Raw genomic sequence first — 16,629 nt, forward strand, 5'->3', positions numbered from 1 at the left:
TACTTATCAAAACGGTGCAACGCAACTTAAACGCGGTTTAAAAAACGGTTTGGACGAAAACGACAACTGTCTAGTCTCCGCGACGACCGGTGCTAAAAATCTAACGGACGGCGAGTCGGAGCGTCTGCGCGTGCTCACTCCGAACAGACCGGCGAAAATGGATTACCAGAGTATTAGCCATCAGAAACCGTTGAACGGACAGTATTATCACGATCATCATGATCACGACGACGTCCATTCGAATTTTGCTCAAAACGATCGGCGCGACGATGGTAAGAGTTCGCGGGTGTACGCCGGACGAGTTAACGCTCGAACTCTAAATTACGACGATTACATGGATATGAATAGCGCGTACGATCGACGCGGCGATTCGGCGCGAAATCCGTCCGGGAATTCGGATCCGCAACGGAACGGGTATTACGCGGATCGAGGCGCGGTTCGCGACGCCGAACCGATCTACGAAAATCAGGGGGTTTATAATCGCGGCGAGGCGGAGCGCGTTCGTTCGCCCGGCGACTCGGAGCAACGTCCGCCGGTACCGGCCGAGTTTCGAACCCGATTCATCGAACAGCTAGCCGACACGCAAACGCCGACGACGCGAACGTCGTATCTGATGTCGGCTTATAACGAAGAAAAGAAGAAATCGTATCCGACGTTCTTCCAGTTTCCGGAGTCTCCACCCTCGCAGGTAAAAAGAAACATGTAGATTTGGGACCGTAGACTAAATAGCCTCCGATCAGTTCTTTCGGATTTTTACATAGAGGTGAATCAGTTGAGAATCACAATATCCATGATAAAATCCCTCATTGTACGGACGAATCTAAAAAGAGTTTATTTAAAAGTTAGAAATATTTCGGATGGTTGCTACCACCCTTCTTCAGTCTTAAAATACTGAATACGTATTCATTTGCAAGTGATTTTAGACTGGCGAAGGGTGCTGGTAGCAACCACCCGTAAACATTTCTAATTTTCAAATAAACTTTTTAAATTCATTCATACATTGTGGGATTTGTACTCATATATAGAGATAATGCAACTGACATCAATTAGCGTCGTTGGACGTCAAACACAGGCTGCTAAATGAAGTAAAAATGCAAGGTTGACCGGCATCTTTTGTCCATATGACGCATGTTTACAACATGGATGATGTCCATGTGTTACCTCGATATAGGGTCAGAAATACGTCTGGTTTGGAGGCCATGAAAATTCATCTGACTCGAGAAAGTGATTAAGTTCTTCAATAAATGGTCAGAAATAAGACTGTTTTTTGTTATTTAAGACCATGAAAAAATCTCCGATTTGAGCAATATCTTAGTTCTCTTGGGTCAGAAAAATATGAGCTGAATGATAAGTTTATATTTAGGTCCAAACTTGAGCAGAGTCTACTGTAGTTAATTCGTTTCAGCTAAATCAGTTAAAATCCATGGTAAATGCTAAAATCCATAAATCGTTAGATTCGTTCGACGTATGTAGTTGAATAAATTTCGGATTTTGATTTACAGTTTATCATCACCAGCTGGTCGTGGGTTGTGAGAGTCAATTACACTGGGCACATGCGCACCGCTACACGCTGCGCTGCCTGCCGGGCGGTCGCAATCATTGAATTAAATCCTTATAACGATGATAATGTAATTAATTAGTTCAATGCGATGATGCTCGAATTTATTTCATTACATATTAACACGTTGTTCATTTACTACACAGTTAGTACTATATACCGCGACCGTACAGCGTGGTGTCAAGTCAATGACACTTTTCACTATCAAATCATTCCGCTGAATTCAGTATTTTACGTTATACTGTAGGAATTTAAAGCCTAGCGCACATCGACACTGCGATTGGAGACAACTAGTTGCAAGGCAGTTTTCGGCGCATGAGAGGAACTGGCTGGATACGATCAGTTGCTTGAATGTGTCGATGTGAGCGAGCTTACGATTGGTAAGCGTCGATCTATCTCCAGTTCCAGCCAGTTGCCCATGTTCTACTTTTGAGCACCTGGTTGTACTCAATCGCAGTCATATCCGTCGATGTGCGCGCTCTGGATCTCGACGATCGACACGCGCCATGCAGTTGCTGCAACTGACCGGTTGTAACTAGATTTCGATGTGCGCGGGGTAATCGTTCGGTAGCAACTAGTTGTCTCCAATCGCAGTGTCGATGTGCGCTAGGCTTTAGAAAAAGCTATGATATGAAGAAAAGCTACAAGAGTATTTAACCTTTCCTCTCAATTCTATGAGCCATTTTCGGAGACTTCAAAATTTAAGCCACTTGTCTATCAAACTGATACTGTAGGATCCACACTTATACTTTTTGGAATTATTGCCTCTAACCATTGTCCCTTTCCTTGGTGGTGATGTCTCATCTGAGCATGTATGTACCCAAAAGTTTCCCGCTAAGCCAAGAACACAGGCGATGCGGATATATGTCTTATCCCTAGCTCCATCTCGCGTGACATATGTTTACTGATATAATCTGAAATAATGATTTATTTACTAATGATAATATGTACAACATTATAGACATATACATAAGTTCTTTAGATATGATTTCATGAATAAATAGGTACATGAATAAGAAGGACAACCCAAACCCTAGGGGCTGCACCTCGTTAATATCACCTCGTTAATATCGCTGATAAGCAGAGATTTGTGTTATGGGTGTAACGATACGGTTTGTCATTGAATCAACACATTTTATCACCTCGCCTATTTTAGGAACAGAGATCAGTGCCGAAATTGACTGCAGCGCCGCCGTCAAATCGAAGCCAGCAGCCGAAACAAGAAGAATGGCAGATACACAGAGGTTAGTCCTGAATACCGGATCTCTTTTAACTCTGGACCCCAGATCCAATGTGCGAGTTTAAGTTTATCGAACAATCTTCAATCAAATGTGTAACTAAGGCCTCTGGAGCCGGTTCCATAGTTAGTCCTTAGACTTAAGACCAATATAAGATCATCTTAGTTCTATAGCTAATTTAACAGCTTAAGACCAGTCTAAGACCAACTTAATTCCAAAGCCATTCTAACAATTTAAGACCAGTGTTTAGATTTAAGACAACTTTTTGAATTAAGTCTAAACTATGGAACCGGTCCCTGGATGTGTATAAGTCTATACTTTTAATCCAGTTAGTAAATGAATGCTAGAATAAATGTTTTTTGATAAGATTTGATTTGTAAATCCAGGAATAACGTGTTGATATTACCGATTACAGGCCATAGAATTCGGGTATTGGTCCAGCGTTCACCTAAAGGTAACACTAAGGTGTGACAGTCCTTTAGTTTACATTTATTGCGGCATGTTGTTCGTTTCGTTACGCTGCATTTTTTGTTGTTACAAACGTTGAACTGCACTTCGTTAGTTAAAATTCACCCTTCAAAATTGTTAATTGTATTTCCCCCCCTCGAAAGCTTGCTGCGTATACCGTAGCTGACAGCACAGTGCAAGACCACCTTACCGCTTAGTAAATATGCTGTAATCGTACATGTCAAAGCCAAACTATGATATATACAGAATTTATGGAATTCCTTTGTACACTTTAGCATTGTCGAGCATGAATCGCATGAAAACAGTTAATAACCGTATTGTTTAATAACATTAATCACGCAACACTTTGTTTCAATTATTATGATGTTTATTTTCAATCATTATCCGTATATACAAAGCACCCGAAGGCAAAACTGCGTTCGCACAATGAAACGGCTCGGCTTTTACAAAGTGTCTTATTGTGTAACGCGACTAAGACGCATAAGAAAAGGAAATTGAGAGAAAAAAAACGTAATCTATGACCCTTAAACAAAATACATGTATATGTATGTGTATACGTGATCGAGATAACAAACACGGTCTAAGCCCCGGGCCGCGTTCTATTCGATATATGCGATCAAATACACGCAGAAGAGTTGACGAGTGCTCGTTAACTTCATTTAATTTTCGATAAATTGAACGCCGCGTTTCTTTATCGTGCGTCATATATGTATGTGTATATAGGGGCGGGTATTCATATAAATATATATATATATATATATATATATATATATATATATATATATATACGATTGAAACATCGGTCGTCGTCGCGCGTTTTATACCTGAAATATGAGTAACGCGTGTGAATTATTGTTTACCTATAAAACCGTGCGTTCGTATCTCGTGTTCGAACGATAGCGCGTTACATTCTATCCTATCGGGCGTCGGATTGGCAAAATATGAAACCTAAGAACTTCCGTCGCGTGATTGGATTTGCTAACTTCGTTATAGATTTAGAGAGTGGATATTAGTCAATTTGCGAAACGGATAAAGCCTGTTTTGTAGTGATATACGGTTATTACTGTTTAAAGTCACGTCTGTTGCACTGATTTAGTTTTAGTTTTTTGTTTCGATGTTGTTCGTTGTTAATAGTTTCGTCGATTGTTCTTGCTTACTTCAGCCGTTCCCGTGCGTCTGATCGACGACCACGACCGGTCGCGACCAACAAATCCGCCCGAAAACATGTACGAGGAAATTTGGACGGGCCGACAACAATCGATGCCGTCTTTGCGAGTCGTTGACGACGGCGGTGGTCTGAAAGCGTCGAAGGATCGCTGGTCGATGATGCCCGACCTGTTACGCGACAGTGATCGCGATGTACGTTATTCAGAGGAGGGAAACGATACGAGTACGAATAACGCGCGAAGCGTGAGAAAAATTCCGACCATTTGCTCGCTGGAATTGAAAGCCGAACTGGAAAGTCATTTGTGTAAAAAAGTCGCCGAATCGCGGACGAAGTATCACAGAGTCGGACGAATAAACGGTCCGTATTTGTTGACGCCGGCGTGTTCGCATCCGGAATGGGGAAACGGCGATCTGTATTATCTGAGTAGTTCGCGCGACGAGACGGACAGCTCGCCGGAGGTGACGCGCGTCGGCGAATCGTGGGACGGTAAACCGCATACGTGGAACAGCGTTCTAGACCACCTCGACGAGATCGCCGAACGCAACCGCGAGATCAAGTATGTGATGTCCGATTCGAATATCGTCGGGCACGTCAGTCCGCGCGGCGTCGAACAGCTGAAGCGTAAAGATCGCGAATACGAGAAGCTCTTCCGCACGCAGAGTTTAGAAGTTCCGTCGGCCGCTCGACCGCGGGTGACCGTTAAACGCGGCGAACGGACGGCCGATAGCGGCGACGAGTGCGACGAGATCTGGGCCGTCTACGACCCGGACGAGGTGAGGAATATTTTCGGCGGCGGGACGAGCGGAGCGCGGATGGTTTTCATGAATAAAGGGCAAGACGAGGCGGCGCGTATGAATTATACGCCGCCCGACGATATGACCGAGATTACGGAAGAGGGGTTCGAGCCGCGTAAATCGACGAGCAGCTCGCGACCGGACGACGAGAACATCGAGGAGAATCTACGCGGAAATACGCTGTCGGTTCAGGATTATCTGCGTAATACGCAACAGCAGTATCCAGCAGCTGCAGCTGGCAGAGAGAACGCAGCTGATCGTGCCGCTTATCCGAGCGATAATCAGGATCTAACGATGAGCGCCGACGATGACGACAGCCCGATTAAGAGTTTACAAGATTATCTCACGTTTACGAAACAGCGAAATTCGGGACAATTTTCGGAACCGTGTTCCGACCAGCAGCAGCAGCAGCAGCAGCAGCCCGTCGCGACACAGGATCAAACGCATTCGGGGCAACAGTTCGAATTTGAACCTCGAAAATTCGACTACACGCTGCCTGACTATCTGCGTTTACCCGAAGATAGAAATTCCGCAACTGCTGATGATTCCGTCTTTACGCCATATTCGATACAAACTCGACCCAGATTATCATCTGATCCAAACATCAAAGACAATGACGGTGGAAACGTGCTGGCAAGATGGTCCGCAGATCCGCTGTTAGCGGATCCACGATTTGTAGATCCACGGCTAGCTGATCCACAATTTACGGATCTGCAGTATGCAGAAAAACGATATGTAGATCCACAGTTAGCAGACCGACGCTTTGTAGATCCACAGTTAGCAGATCCACAATTTGTAGATCCACAGTTCACAGACCAACGCTTTGTAGATCCACAGTTAGCAGATCCACAATTTGTAGATCCACAGTTAGCAGATCCACGATTTGTAGATCCACAGTTCACAGACCAACGCTTTGTAGATCCACAGTTAGCAGATCCACGATTTGTAGATCCACAGTTAGCAGACCGACGATTTGTAGATCCACAGTTAGCAGATCCACGATTTGTAGATCCACAGTTAGCAGAACCACGATTTGTAGATCCACAATCAGCAGACCGATTTGTAGATCCACAGTTAGCAGATCGGGGATTTGTTGATCCACAGTTGGCAGAATCGCAGATTCTAGAGCCGCTCAATGACAGTATCAGACAAGATGAGGCCGAACGTTCTCAATTGGAACAGGATCCATTGAACGAGAGCTGGCCTCTCGGATATGAGGCCGGATATACCGATATCCCGGGATATGAACATACCGGATACGTTAATCTAGCTACAGGTTTGTGACTTCGTAACCCAAACATCTACGAACGGGTGTCATTAATGAACCTAGCTTTAGCTTCTTAACCAGTCTTAGAGAAATCTATGTTTGTGTGTGTGTGTTCGTGTAATCTTAGGTGTAAGGTAGATCATTTTTAATCGCTGTTTAATCAATTCATGATCTCTTGTCCTCATTCCTCTTGGTTTTGGTTGTCTAAAGTTCTGTAGTTTTTGTGGGTAGACATTTTAAAGTCTGAATTTTCCATATATAGTCGAAGCTTCAAAACTGCAGAACTGCAAGGGCGGATCTAGGATTGAAAATCGAAATGGTCACTCAAGGGTAGATTTGGCAATGAATGCGCGAAGGCTATAAGCGTGAGACATTTGTTGGGGTTCGGGTGGCCCTCCCACAGAAAGATAAGGACAAAAAGGGGCTTTTCTGGCCCTCATCAATTGGGGCCAATTTGGATTTATTTTTCGTATTTTAAAAATTTTCTTTGCAAAATAATTTTTGGCAGGTACACTTGAATTTTGAAGACCAGTCCGCCCCTGAATCCGCCCTTGAACTGAATCCCCGGTACTGGGTTATATATGTCTGTATATATGTCTGTATATATGTCTATATGTATGTATGATCATTACTAGTATGAATATGTATTTCGCAGATATGAATCATGGAAGCATATCGTATTACATTGTCGCACATATAGACAAAAACTCAGCTCATAGTGAATGCAGTGGATGTGTTATATGTTTGCACCTGCACAGTATTTCAGTGATATCGGAAACTTATAAAAAGTTGTAGCATATGAATAATCTGCGTTGAAATATCTCTGTTTATTTTCTGCTTTCAAGAGCTATACAGTTGGTTCTGTATGTCCTCTTAAACCGTAATCTTGGCCCAATTTTCAATTCTTCAGACATAAATGATATATTAAAAAGTCCTCAAGTTTGCTGACATGGTTTTTTGTACATTGATAACAGAGATGTTTTGACAGACGCGGTAATATGGGTGCTGTAGTTTTATTTCATTAGCTTGTTTCTCTCATTTGTAAGTAGCTGAGAGGATCTGATACTGTTTCGATAGAAGCTTACGATGGATATATTTTTCATGAGGTGTGTGACCAGTACGATATATTCGATTCATCGTAGAATCTAGATATATTTAATGAATGATAATCTGAAAGCGTAACAACAATGATATATTCATAGTTTAGTTGATAAACCCTATTATGATATCGTAGTACGCATATATCATGTTTTCATTAAAAATCTGGCTCAATTTGATGATGACGCATTTATTAGTTATACGTACGTAGGAATATGTGCGATATCGAACCAGCCTGTCGTTGAGGGTCCGCGAACACATGCGACCAATAATACCAACTGCTCATAACAAATATCGTCTCACGTTCGTAATAAAACCTACGACTAGCTGTTGCGTTATATAGATCGAAATTAACTACCAGCAGAGAATATTGTTATTCTGAATGTTTTTCGCGTTAATTATTACAGTGCCTGCCGATCAGAGAAGAGATATCCCGTTGTCGTCTGCGCCTCCGTCTTCCACGGCAAATCCTCCGCAACGAAACCATGATTTGATTCCAGCCATCAACACGATAAAGGAGGATCCCGAGATGCCGGACGCTGATATACTGGTTTGTACGATTTCCAACAGGGTGGCCACTTACCTACTGGGAATCGGGGAAAAGTCAGGGAATTGTCTTTTCTTTATAAAAGTCAGGGTATATTGAGGGAATTTTGTAAAAAGCTTAAAATCAGTGAAAAGTCAGGGAAATTTGTTGAGATTGCTAGGTCGCACGTATTGACTCCGTTAATTGATTAGATTCTTAGCAGATCAGGTCAGGGAAAACAACATGCATGTCAGGGAATAGTCAGGGAAAAAGGAAGTCAAAAGTGGCTACTCTAAGTTTGTTTAGTCCATACACATCCATGCGTTTCATGTTTAAAATCATCTCATCTGCTTCCAGGAAACACGTCTGCGAAGTTTACGAAAAAATTACAGTTTGCGTAACGGACAACGAGTTCGACTCAGTATACAGATGGCTGATCTCGAAGGCAAATCGGTAAGTCCCTGCAGTCACTTAGTACAATGGACCCGGTTCGACAGTTGTGAGTTAGAAGAGTTAACTCCGAGTTCAAAATTAGTTCATTTTCAATGTTTTAACTCATATATCTTGAGTCAAATGTTAACTTGGAACTGTGGAATTTACTCAAACTTATTGAAAATGAAATAATTCTTACTCTAACTCACAACTGCGAACTGGGTCTTGGATCCTGTTTGATAGGTCTGGTTTAGAATTTGGCTTAAACCATGTGTACGATTGACTAAGAGGCTGTCTCTACATGGGCCTATGGCCTTTGATGGTAAATAGTGATATGATATAATGATTTCTGGTTACAGCACGAAGAGTTGGTTTTGTTGTTGATTCAACTGCGTCGCGAACAGTCGACTCTAGAACGTCAGCGAGATCACCTGAGAACTGTGTTAGACGGACAACGCGACAGTGAGAAGCAGTACAAGAGTTCGTGAGTAAAATCGCAACCATCCTTATTCAGACCGTGGTGATTTGCAATAATCAACAATCGTTTAATGAACATGCTTGTATTTTATAGAATCGATGAAAACCAAGATCCGAGCGGCAGTTTGGTCAATCAACACGAGAGTTACATGATTACGAAAGCTCAAATTAACGATTTAGATAATCAGGTAGATTTGATACAAAGTCGAAACTTTACGATGAGTTTCATAATGATTCTTACCCTCGTACAATGCATTATACATTGTAGATAGAGGTACAGAAACCGTTAGTAAATCTATTGGATAATCTAGTGAAAATGGGCAGCCTTTATAACGGACAGACGGACATGTTACTATCGCAGTATAAAACAGTAAGTTTTCGATCGTTTCAATCTCACATCTTTCATTTATAGCGATTGATGTTCAGTTATTGTTGATGGTCGTGATTTTGTAGCACATGCTGTCACCGGATCAGATCAAACCTGAGAAAGAGATGTTGACATTTACGCGTCAGTTACAAGAGGATAAACTGGTTAAAGGTCAACAAGATGACATCGATCAACTTCGTCAAGAAGATGCAGATCTCGAGGTACGTGTAAATATATAGGTTTCATAATTACAGGCTTCATAGTGTTCAGAGTCAGTGAAATTCTATGAATTGACATTTGCTAAAAATCACAGTCCGACAATCAGGGAGTCTGTGGACCCTGTAGGTTCTCAGTCATTTTGTACATCGTAGCAATAAGATGCACAATTTCTTGATTGATATTTTAGGAGAAGTTACGTAAATTGCACCTGCTAGATCGTGAACTGCAGGAGTTATCAGTTGCTGTTACAAGTTTAAGGGAAGATAAGGTGAACATTTATCAGATCATATCACAAATATCCGATAGGTACACTTCGTATTTGTAATGTATTGTTTCGATTGTTTAGTTGATGATGGAAGGCGCCATCTCTGATACGAAACGCGAACAACATCAACGAAAGGACGACCCTCGCGACATGGAACTTTTGGACAAACAGTTGCAAATGCAAGAGAACCAGTTGTCAAAGATCATGTTTGAGTTGGCTGAAAAATCAAAGGTACCTAGAATCGTTTGATGACGGCATTTCACGGTTAACTGATAGTTCATTCGGGTTAAAACATTGATTTGAAATTATTTACAGCAATTAGAAGAAGTAAGGGCTGAGAATGATAAAGTTGAAATGGATGTAACTTTGTTACGATCTAAAGTTTACGATCTCAGTAAATCTAATAGTTTACCATCAATGGTGAGTTTCTATACTTCCCTGAGAAAAACGTTTTGTGACTTGTACAGGATTTATTAACAAACCTACGGTTTTCAGACGAGTGAATCTTATCGCGCAAAGATGAAACTTAAAGATGAGTTATCGCAAGTTCAGGGTATAATGGATGGACTGAAGTCGGACGCGCAACAACTTTCGGCAGCCATGAATACATTACGCAAGTCTAACCCTGACCTCACTGGTATGTTCACCTACTGTGATCAATTGACCGATCGGCGTTTGTTTCGTTATGTAGTGAATAATTTCTTGTTGTTGGGATTTTTCAGCTGTGGATTCGGTTCCGAAAAAAATGAAAAGTAAAACGTACCTAGAAACGGATATGGATACAATGCGTACGGTCGATATCGGCGTGAAAACTCAGGACTCGGGATTAAGAAGAGCTAATTCGGCTAGAGAAGTAGGAGTGAGTAAAAATTGAAAGTCCTTGGTTTCCTTCCTTCCATATTGTAAATATTGCTCAATTTGCTTCAATGACACAAATAATGTAATTTTTCAGGAAATTGATGATTCATTTGTGTCATCTGACATGTCACCTATGGATATTAGTCAAGCGGATGACAACACTAAAAGATATTTTGGTGAGTGAAGTTCTTTGTATCAATTTATACTGCATGCACCAGTAAGGGCTGAAAAGGGAGTGGACTGGATGGACTGGTCCACCCTCTTCAAAATTCGAATGTGCCTCCCAAAAAGTCCGGAGACGAAGAATAAATCAAAGTGGGCCTTGATTGATGAGAGTCAGAAAAGCCTTTTCTATGGGAGGGCCACCAGAACCCCCGTGAATGTTTGTGCTTGCAGCCCTCGTATTACCAAATCTGGCCTTATCAAATTGAGTGCTCATTCCAATTTTCCGGTCCACTTTATCCAAAAAATCCTCGATCCTCCTTGACCAGTAAGATTGAATTTGTCACGTTTGATATCAATAGGTTTGATTCCACCTAAAGAAAGTAAGAAGAATACAGTCAGAGATGTGAAACGTGAATCAGGCCGTCGTGTTCGAGGCAGTCCAGTTCGTCCTGTAGATCAGTATCAATCAGGTAAATACTTTATAGTCGTCAGGATAAAACTGATGTAATTCAAATGCAGCAATTTCTTTCAATGTAGAATTTGCCATTGTTGTTGTTGCAGGAAATCTAACACGGTCACAATCTTTACCGAGAAGTTTCGAAGTTTCACCGCAGTTTCCTCGTCAAGATGAACCGTCACCGACAGACGATGACCAAGTTGACAGTTTGATCGCTGGCCAGCAACCGTGGAGAAAGGAAGCGCCGAACCAGAATTCACCGCACGCAATCGCGCCATCACCGACGAACAGCGCCAGTAGTTGGCACGGCAATGATCCGATGAGGAATTATACAGATTTATCGCAGCTACCTCCATCTGCCTGGAATTCGGGCAGTTTGCCAAGACATAAACCGGCATCCCAGAGCGAGAACTCCCGAAAATCGCCGTCGACTTATATAAATCTGCCAGAGTCGAGAGTAAAGTCGCCATATTCCGATATAAGGGATGAATCACGACTCAGTGGTCAAACCAATTCTCCAAATACGAGCTTCACGCAAAGAGTTCCATTTGATCCATTACAAACAAGATTCAAATCACCAATCGGCGAACCAGAAATGTCACCGATACGTGTGAATACACCAATCAGAGCACAGATTGTACCTGAGATGCAGCAGACGCCTGGTCGCGTACAATCACCAATCAGAGGTCAGATTGTAGCCGAGATGCAGCAGACGCCTGGTAGCGTACAATCACCAATCAGAGCTCAGACTGAAGCTGAGATGCAGCAGATGCCTGGTCGTGTACAATCACCAATCAGAGCTCAGACTGAAGCTGAGATGCAAACGCCAGTTCACAGGTCACCAAATACAGACAGTGAGGTAAGAACTCAATTCTGGCAGCCCCCTCATCTACAGAGAAATAACGAATCTAGTTCCCCTCAACGTTGGAAGCCTTCATATTCCGATAGTATGCAATCGCCAGTAAATACGCGTAAAGATTATCTCGATTCGGCTCAGAAGGAACCGATCTACGTAAACACTCGATCATATTCATCATTAACGCCCGAAAACCGTCCAATTCCAACATCACCATCCGCATCCCGAAAACCGTATGAATCTCCTGAACGTCGATCGACCGCGCCGATGAGAGACTCCCCGACCCGACGCACCGTCGATTCATCTCAACAACCGCGTAGCGTTTCACCGGCGTTCCGAGGACGTGATTTAGACTTCACTTCGCAAGGAAATCTACCTCAAGCTTCGCATGTATTTGTAAATGATAGTTTAGACAATAGTTCAGAATTCATGTCACCGCGGACTACGTCTGCCCCTTCTATTTACGATACGCAACGAATAACCGGTCAATATTTGCCTCCTCGTTACGACGATCACAACTCGGCAGACGATAGTTCTCAGTTCGTTTCTCCGAAATCGACGCCGAATCAACGGTTTTCACCGATGCCCGGTTCACCGTGGATCGACGATCGTAATTTAGACGTCGATTCGGAAGTTACTTCTTCGAAACCGATGTCTCCGATTTACGACAGAGATCAACGACGCCCCATTTCACCAGTTACGCAGCAACGAGGACAAATCAGTAATCTGACACGAGCGGCTTCTTCCCCCGCTTCATCTCAACCGAGAAATCACTCCGTAAGTTTGTCTTTTCTCTCGTAGATTCATCCTGTCTTATGCCATGAATATGTTGAGATTCATATTCGAGAGAATATAATAATTCAGCCAAAGATGTCAAGTTCTTGGGTAAAAGGTTAAATATATTTGAACAAAATTTTGGCTAAAGACTAGTAGCCATCATCATCAGTACTGTACCCACAATCGATGGCTTATTGTCTTAAACCGAAACCTTGTTCAAATATATTTAACCTTTTACTCAATTACTTAACATCTTCGGCTGAATTACTGTTGTGTATCGTCTTGTCTTATGTTGAGATTCTTGTTGATTTTTCAGGGATCAACTTCCCACTATGCAAAACCTAATAAACCGAGATACAACAATAATAATGGTAAAAATTTCGCGAGAACGCCGCCATCTAACGACGAGCCAGCTCAGCTACAAGTTCATACCGATACCGTCAGTACACTTAAGGTAGATTTTTATCCGTAAAAATATTTCTGAATTTATCTGTTATTTCCACGGTAGTATCAACATTGTTAGAGGGTTAAGGTAAAAATTGTTGAAGATATATATATATATATCCATTGTGAAATTGCAGCGAAGTCGAAGTGAAACGGATCGCGATATCGATGAAATGGATCGACTTTTTGGAGTTCAGAAACAGGTGAATCCGTCCTGGGGCATGCGAGCGAACTATGAATACGACGATGACAGTGATATCATTGACAGAGAAATTGTACGTATTGAAAACATAGTTTTCGTTTTACAGTATAGTACAGTAATAGTATTGATTTAGATTTGTTTTTTGTTTTGATTATTGCAGTTACGTTCGCCCGAACTGATTGAGATTCCAGAACGATATATCCCCGAGGTAGAAAATCTGACCGAATTTGAGTATGAGAAACGTCAGGAAAAAGCTGAAAAACTACGGAGACTTCTGTCTGCTCAGAGGTATGGGTGCGCCGCCTTTAGTGTAGAATTGTGTTGATTTTTCATACTTCGCTAGTTGCTTGATAGTATTTGCAAGAATTAACGAATCGCCATCCATTCGAATTTTCCTAAACTGACTCAATGTTCAATTAAGTTTGACGAAAATAATAGGCGCCATCTATTGGAATTATCGTGAACTGACTTTTCTCCATTAATGAGACATTAGAACTTTTCCTTTAATCTTGAAATCTTCTGTTTCGTTTATAGCATGCAAGAATTCACGCACGCAGAAATTGACAACAATGGCAGCCGAGAGATGGACGTACATGACAAAGTGAACCAGGAGAAACTGCAGAGGCAGGCGGTATTAGAGATGAGACAGTCCATAGCTAAACAAGTCATACAACGCAGTAAAGAGGTTGCAGGTAAATTCCACACTCAAATTTTTCTGATAATCCAATCTACATGCGATTCAAATAAGGGTTTGGCATTTCTGAGTATTTTGAATGCGCAATTTATTTAGCAGGAAGAGGTCACGTGCATGGCGCTAGCCTTCGTAATCAAATAATGTTTGAAATGGATAACTCTGAACGTGTTTTGTATTTCAGAGGCGGCGAAACAGAGAAATGACGAGCGTAGGCGTACACTGTCGGGAGGAGCTGTTGAGTTAAAAACCTGAGTCAAGTAACACGGTCCTATATATATATATACACACACTGCCTTGAATTTGTTTGTGTCGAATGAAATGTAGTACGGTAGATTTTATTGTTTTTTACTATAATGTAACCAGCTACGAGTTGAGTTGCTTCGATTGGAAATGTTTTATGAAATGACCATATGGTGTTATTGTTAAGGTTTAGATCGAGTGATGATCACGGAGATGTACACTTGTTTTTTAATCGCAGTTCTTCCTTTGTTAGTAAAGAAAACATCCTTACAGCCAAGTATGATTGAGTGAAAGAGATTATGGAAAGTCTTGTATTGTAAAAACAATTTTCGTGATTGTTTTCTGTATTCAGTAGATAAAAGAAGAGAGCATTTTGTATCATATCTATATTTATGTATGGTAAGAAGATCTCCTTATCTTATATAGAAATGCTCATAATTCAACATATACCAAATTATTATCGAATACTATATGCGTTGCTGGAGTGGTCCATGCAGTTTTCATGATATAACTTAAACAAAGCATATCAATGAGGAAGAGAGTTATAAGACTATTAACCTTATGTAGCTTTTTATCTTTTAAAGTAATAGAAAAGTTGTTTGTCTTCCTTCATATTTTTGATTAACTTCAGCTGATAATAAGCTGTTTATTAGATGTATTGTCATTAAAGAACTGGGTCCGATGTTGGACTCTGAATTCGCAGAACTTTCTACTCTTAATTGTTAATCTGTCCTAATGAATGATACGTAACCCCTTGAAATTGATAATTATTAGTATTGATATCAAATCATTCGTAATTTTCGATCCAGTGTTCCTAGTGTAATTATCATAAAACAGTTTATTCTATTTGATCCAAGTTCTGTTTGTTTTGTTCATAAGACTGGTTGATAAAAGAGTCTCTCTTTTACGTTGTTTGTCTTGTTACAATGTTGAGATTTCCTATTTGTTAAATAGTTGGTAATTTTGTAAGTAATTTCATTGTGATATTGATATATTTAGATAATATAAATAAAAGCCTATTTACCATAATTTACTGTTGTTTTTTTAGTTTTGTAGCTCTGATGCTTAATAATGAATTGGGATCATTTCAAACTGGGAGATCTCTGAACGGTATCGTATATGATTGTTGGGTATTAGTTAAATGAATTAGTTCGGCTGAAAATGACGCCAAAGGAGCCGAAGAAACGACTGTCAAACAATACCGCGTAATAAGGTTGCAGTACCGTATGATCCCCTAGCGGAATTTCAGTGAACTAATGTATTGCGGGGTAGCGAAACCCGAGAAAAACTGAACATCACCGCAAATATAATAAAGATCATCGTTTATTTGAATTTACAAATTACAATTCGCGATCTAGTTCTCCAGTTTTCAGTTCAGCTTGACACTAAGAGTTGAGATTAAAGTTGATTCAATGCTTTGACCCTAGAGACAATTTAAACCCGAGAACTGCGTAATTATCCTTACTGTGTAGCTTTAGTTTAAATACAGTTCTACGAACTCACCGAGGAAAAAGTTCCGTCCAAAACTGTTCAATGTCAAAACACTGAAGCAAAAAAAGCGAGGCGTCGAGCAAAAAACTGTTTCTTTCTTGGGAATTTAAATTAGTACGGAAAAGGACTTTTGTATGGTGGCTGATTGGGGCCAAACTAAAAAATTTTTCTGTACGGCTAAAGCACCAATACCAATTTTTCACATTGGCCCGTTTTTTTTGTTTTCTCGCGCGAGAATTCAAAACTTTTGGTTTTCTCGCGCGAGAAAACTAAACATTTTGGTTTGAAAAAATGTTTCTGACTGGCAAGAAACTGGACAAAAATTTTTGTGAAAAATTTTTTATCGGTGCTTTAGCCGTACAGAAAATTCTTTTAGTATGGCCCGAATCAGCCACCATATGATACAACCTATACAATATGAAATCTAAATCCATATCAAATCTATATACATTGAAACATTAGACACACTGAAATAAACCAAACACATCAAACAAAGACAAAAAAAATTCAGCACCACGCATAAAGACAAAAAAGATTCAATCGCGAACAGTCATGTCGACGTCACGAA

General features: G+C 41.0%; 1 protein-coding gene across 2 annotated transcripts; it reads left to right on the forward strand.

Annotated features, from left to right (window-relative positions):
• The first annotated feature begins 155 nt into the window (after positions 1 to 155).
• On the forward strand, positions 156 to 15,550 carry LOC141913271 (uncharacterized). Of its 2 annotated transcripts, XM_074804750.1 has the most exons (22): positions 156 to 688; positions 2,715 to 2,802; positions 3,212 to 3,250; positions 7,999 to 8,141; positions 8,475 to 8,570; positions 8,909 to 9,033; positions 9,121 to 9,214; positions 9,295 to 9,396; positions 9,480 to 9,614; positions 9,800 to 9,880; positions 9,959 to 10,108; positions 10,193 to 10,297; positions 10,373 to 10,514; positions 10,600 to 10,736; positions 10,830 to 10,911; positions 11,260 to 11,370; positions 11,462 to 12,990; positions 13,307 to 13,444; positions 13,572 to 13,709; positions 13,797 to 13,924; positions 14,171 to 14,328; positions 14,512 to 15,550. In XM_074804750.1, exons 1-22 carry the CDS (start codon positions 158 to 160, stop codon positions 14,580 to 14,582), a joined length of 4,323 nt encoding a protein of 1,440 aa, XP_074660851.1. In that variant the 5' UTR covers positions 156 to 157; the 3' UTR covers positions 14,583 to 15,550. The 2 variants fall into 2 exon arrangements, with proteins under 2 accessions (XP_074660851.1, XP_074660850.1); XM_074804749.1 differs by lacking the exons at positions 156 to 688; positions 2,715 to 2,802; positions 3,212 to 3,250 and adding an exon at positions 4,064 to 6,502.
• The last annotated feature ends 1,079 nt before the right edge of the window (positions 15,551 to 16,629 follow it).

The sequence above is a fragment of the Tubulanus polymorphus genome, chromosome 11, assembly GCF_964204645.1.
Source record: "Tubulanus polymorphus chromosome 11, tnTubPoly1.2, whole genome shotgun sequence".
NCBI classification, from domain to species: Eukaryota; Metazoa; Nemertea; class Palaeonemertea; order Tubulaniformes; family Tubulanidae; genus Tubulanus; species Tubulanus polymorphus.